The 4,959-nt window shown below is 44.7% G+C and overlaps 1 protein-coding gene across 1 annotated transcript; it reads left to right on the top strand.

Moving 5' to 3' along the window:
- Positions 1-653: 653 nt before the first annotated feature.
- LOC109760754 (flavonoid O-methyltransferase-like protein Os11g0303600) lies at positions 654-2,304 on the top strand. Its single transcript, XM_020319562.4, has 2 exons — positions 654-1,521; positions 1,705-2,304. Exons 1-2 carry the CDS (start codon positions 715-717, stop codon positions 2,002-2,004), a joined length of 1,107 nt encoding a protein of 368 aa, XP_020175151.1. The 5' UTR covers positions 654-714; the 3' UTR covers positions 2,005-2,304.
- Positions 2,305-4,959: the final 2,655 nt, after the last annotated feature.

Genomic DNA, 4,959 nt, shown 5'->3' with positions numbered 1-4,959 from the left:
GTTCTGGTGCACTGGTCTTATGGGGCCTTAGCACGACGACTTTCCGACTGTCTACTACATCAAGGTTTGCCCGGCTCCGGTGAGGGAGGGGCGATGACGGTGGCACGCCTTCGGCTCGCTCCAGCGATTGTAGTCGTTGCTAGGTGGTCTACGGACCTGAATGTAATTTTTACTTCTAGAAGTTGAGCATATCCTCACCAGGCATTCTGCAGTTGGCGGCAACCAAACAAAATGAAAAATATGAAGATAATCTCTCCAGATCCGTACCTACATGACTTAAAAAACGCAGCACCTGTACCACGAGCGTGTCGGCTCAACCAATATAATGCCAGTGCTTGTACTGTCATCTTCCAGGGCCCTACGTGCTAGCCACTCCGCCATTTCTGATTTTTATTTATGCTAGCTGTTAGATTTTTCAAAGATACACACTCGAAACCCTAGCTAAACCACCGGCCAAAAGGCCCTTCCCCTTGGATCATGCATGATGCGCGCCATGGCCCATGGGCCATAGCCACCATGGTCATTCATTTCTCTTTCGTGTTCTACGATCTAACGCTACCCCGTCGACAGCGATAGTGCCATGGTCGTCACCCTCGCGTTCCACGAGAAATGACAGCAAAGGCATTGCTATATTATAGCAGTCCTCCATCCCTTATCATTCAAAGCAGACCGAAATACACAACACGTACATCATTCAGAGCTAGTCGATCGGCAATGGCAGGTCAGGCCGAGAAAGTGTTCGTCCCCACCGACGACGAGCTGCTCCAGGCGCAGTCCGACCTGTGGCGCCACAGCCTCTGCTACCTCACGCCCATGGCGCTCCGCTGCGCCGTCGACCTGGGCATCCCCACGGCCATCCACCGCCTCGGCGGCGCCGCGTCCCCGTCCGAGCTCGTCGCCGCCCTGTCCCTGCCCGCGTCCAAGCTGCCGTTCCTCGCCCGCCTGCTCCGCCAGCTCGCCACCGCGGGCGTCTTCACCTCCACCGACGCCGGAACGTACCGCCTCAACCCGCTCTCGTACCTCCTCGTGGACGGCGTCCGCATCGACGGCGACGCCAGCCAGACGGCCATCGTGCGCGCCGCTGCCTCGCGCTACTACGTCGAGGCCGCCATGGGGCTGGCCGACTGGTTCAGGAAGGACTTCGATGGACCCGTGCCCTCGCCGTTCGAGGACGTGCATGGCGCGGCCATCTTCGAGGAGAGCATGGCGCTCCTCGACCCGGAGATGGATCAGCTGATCCACGACGCGGTGGCTGCCCACGACCACATGGGGATCGGCCCCGTGCTCCGGCAGTGCGGTGAGCTCTTCGAGGGGCTTGAGACTCTCACTGACTGCGGTGGTGGTGATGGGACTACGGCCAGGTCCATCGTCGAGGCCTACCCGCACATCAAGTGCACTGTGCTGGACCTTCCAAAGGTCATGGACAAAGTTCTTCTTCCCGCTCAAGAAGAAGGAGCGGTTAAGTATGTTTCCGGTGACCTGTTCCACGTCGTCCCACCTGCTCAAGCTGTGTTGCTCAAGGTATATATGAATGTTGCACATTCCATAATTTTTATGCCAAGTGAAATGATAAAGCAATGATTAATTAGTTTTCAATTCGGAAATAATAACAGCTTAATTTAAGAATCCCTTTATATATTTTTTTCATCCTAGTTAGGCTTGATTAACCTTAAACTACAAGTTTATCCATGCATGGTAATGCAGCTTGTTCTGCACTTCTGGAGCGACGAGGATTGCATCAAGATCCTCGCACAATGCAAGAAGGCCATTCCTCCCCGAGACGCGGGAGGAAAAGTCATCGTCATAGACATTGTGCTTGGATCGGTTTCTGCAGGGCCAATGCTGGAAACCCAGCACCTCATGGATATGCTCATGCTCGTGATGACGAGAGGCCGACAGCGGGAAGAGAAGGACTGGAGCGAGATCTTCACCAAGGCGGGGTTCAGTGGCTATAAGATTGTCAAGAAGCTGGGAGCTCGAGCTGTCATTGAGGTCTACCCGTAAGGTTGTGCTCCCAAAGTAAAGATGCTTACATATGTTGTGGATTGTTGTGTGCTCGCTCTAAGGATGCATAAATAAAGGAGCGCCTTGTCATTTTCCAAAGAGAAGTCCTGGGTAGATCATAGAATAGCAAGGCGGTTATGTCTTGTTACCTTATGATGATACCTACGGAACTTTCTTTTGGAAAAAATAGTATGCATTTAGAGTGCTTTTCATATGCAGCTACAGTGATTTTCCATATGTGTACCGTGTACAATATCATATACCATAAGATAAGATCACACCTTGTACTTGTTATTGAAACCTTGTCTTATTGACTATATGGTCCAAAAATATTTAGCAAATTAGATTTCTTGCCCTCTCTAGAGGCCTCTAGTGGTCGCTTTGTGGCTTTGAATGAAGCTGTGCTTTCTGAAGAACCTTTATTTCAGAATGAAATTTCTATATCCATCAGGTTCACCTTAGCAGACTTACGTGAGTCTTGGATTCTAACCAATACATATGGACCCTATCACGCTAAAAACTTAACTACTTACATTGACTGATTCCAAAATGTGCATATGCCAAATGATCATGAATGGTTCGTGGATGGAGATTTCAATTATATCAGATACCCTGAGAACAAAAATAGAGAAGGTGGTAATGCACATGACATGTTTGCTTTCAATGAAGCAATCAATTCCCTTGCTCTTGTTAAAATTCCCCTTAGAGGCATAATGCTTACTTAGAGCAATATGCAGAGTGCTCCTCTCTTGGAAAAGCTTGACTAAGTATTCTCCTCTGAATCCTAGACTATCAATTATCCAAACACTATAGCTATTCCTCAGGCCAGGCCTTTTTGACCACATCCCTTGTTTCATTTGGATTGGTACATCTATTCTTGAGTCCTCGATCTATTTTCTGGTTTGAAATTTATTGGCTGCAACACCCAGACTTTAAAGATACTTTTAAGAAAATTTGGAACCAACAAATTCATGAACATGATAGTTCCAAAAGAGTAAGTCCAAATTTTAAAAGACCAAGAAAAGGTTTAAAACTTTGTTCCAAAAATATTTCTAATCTCTCTAGCACTATCAAAGATACCAACTCAATGATATGATTCTATGACACTATTGAAGAATTTAGAAATCTTGCAATTCATGAGTGGAACAATTAGACAAATCCTACAAAACCATTTCCTTTAGCTTCTCTCACACCAACAAATATACTGGAAGCAAAGAGACATTATTATATGGGCACAACTGGGGGAAGCAAACTAAAACAAAATCATGCAAAGGCATCAATTATTCAGAAATTATCACGTTGCAATTAAGAGATAAGCAGAGGCATTGAGCACTTTGAACATCATGCCAAGGCTGCTTTCCTTGGTAGATCTTTCAAGCAAATACTTGGCTATATTGTCCCAACTTTCAACCTTCCGAATTTGGATTATTTGCTTACGAGAAATGATGGTCTACATTTTTAGAGCAATCCTTTCACTAAAGAGGAAATTGATAAAGCATTCAGGAATTTGCCCTCTCATGAATACCCAGGCCTAGATGGTTTAAATTCTGATTTTGTTAAAGCTTGTTGGGAGACTATTGCCTCTGATTTCTCTGCATTGTTTGAGGAGTTTTACCATGGTTCAATCAATATGTAGAGCATTAACTCTTCCTTCATTACTTTGATTCAAAAATGGCTAGTATAAGTTACTCCCCACCAATGTTTTAAATAGCGGGGTATTGCCAAATAGCGGCGGACCTCAAAAGCAGCTATAACGGGCTATAGCAGGCTATAGTGGGCTATTTATACATGGGACCATTTAGCGGCACCCTAGTGAAAAGGCTATATAGCGAGCTATAGCGGAGTTATAGCCGGCTATTTAAAACATTGCTCCCCACTATGACTAGCCTTATACTAGTGTCATGCATATGACACTAGTCTAAGTTACTACCTCCATAGTGCAAAGTAACATACTAAGACTACCCACAATGGGAGTAACATAGGTAATAACATCACACATATCTAGATAAAGTAGATGATGTGACAAGTAATAAATGAACAAAGAGAGGAAAGTAGTAACATATATAGCTAGTTACTAGTAGTATAAGTAACATCACACATATCAAGGCAAGATGTGTCTATAGCCTAATAAATGAAGTGTTGCATGTTACCACATATATGTTACTCCCCACTATAGAGGTAGTAACATAGACTAGTAACATGGGCATGTTACTAGTCTATGTTACTACCCATTGTGAGTAGTCATAGTGTCATAGATGGCTTCATTTATTAGCTCATAGACTCATTTTGCCTCGGGAAGTGCTATGTTAGAGTAACATATTATGTTATCATAAACACCTCTTTCCTCATTAAACACGTGTCACATAAGCAAAATTGTCTTGGGATGTGTTAAATTACTACCTAAGTTACCCCCACTATGGCTAGCCTTAGGCTGGTCATAGTGGGGAGTATCATATACTAGTATCATGCATATGATACTAGTGTATGATACTACATCCATAGTGCATAGTATCATAAATTAGTATCATAGGTGATCTCATTTATTGTCATGCATGACACATAGTAGCATCACATTTATTATGTTACGGTATCTACCTATGTTACTATAACCATCTCTCTCTTCTTTAATTACCTGCCACATAAGTATGTTTGCGAGTCCCAAGTGCATGATACTACTTATGTTACCCCCACTATGGCCAGCCTTACTCAAGGAGGCTTGTCAGCCATAGAAAGGTTTACAACAAAGTCTAGCCCCGAGCGCAGCCACACTACAGTGCAGGGTCCATACGTGGCGAGCGCATGACCAACCTTATTCTGCAAACGACTAATAAGTTTAAACGATATGTCCCTATGAGCATCTTCTACTAATCTCCGAATCTCCTAAACGAGTACCCGGTGATGTGATCTATCTTCATTTTGTGCTAGCAACATAGACACTCCTTTGGCACAGTCAAC

This window comes from Aegilops tauschii, chromosome 6, assembly GCF_002575655.3.
Source record: "Aegilops tauschii subsp. strangulata cultivar AL8/78 chromosome 6, Aet v6.0, whole genome shotgun sequence".
Classification (NCBI taxonomy): domain Eukaryota; kingdom Viridiplantae; phylum Streptophyta; class Magnoliopsida; order Poales; family Poaceae; genus Aegilops; species Aegilops tauschii.
The sequence above is the reverse complement of the archived record's forward strand: the minus strand, read 5'-3'. Positions and strand labels throughout refer to the sequence as shown.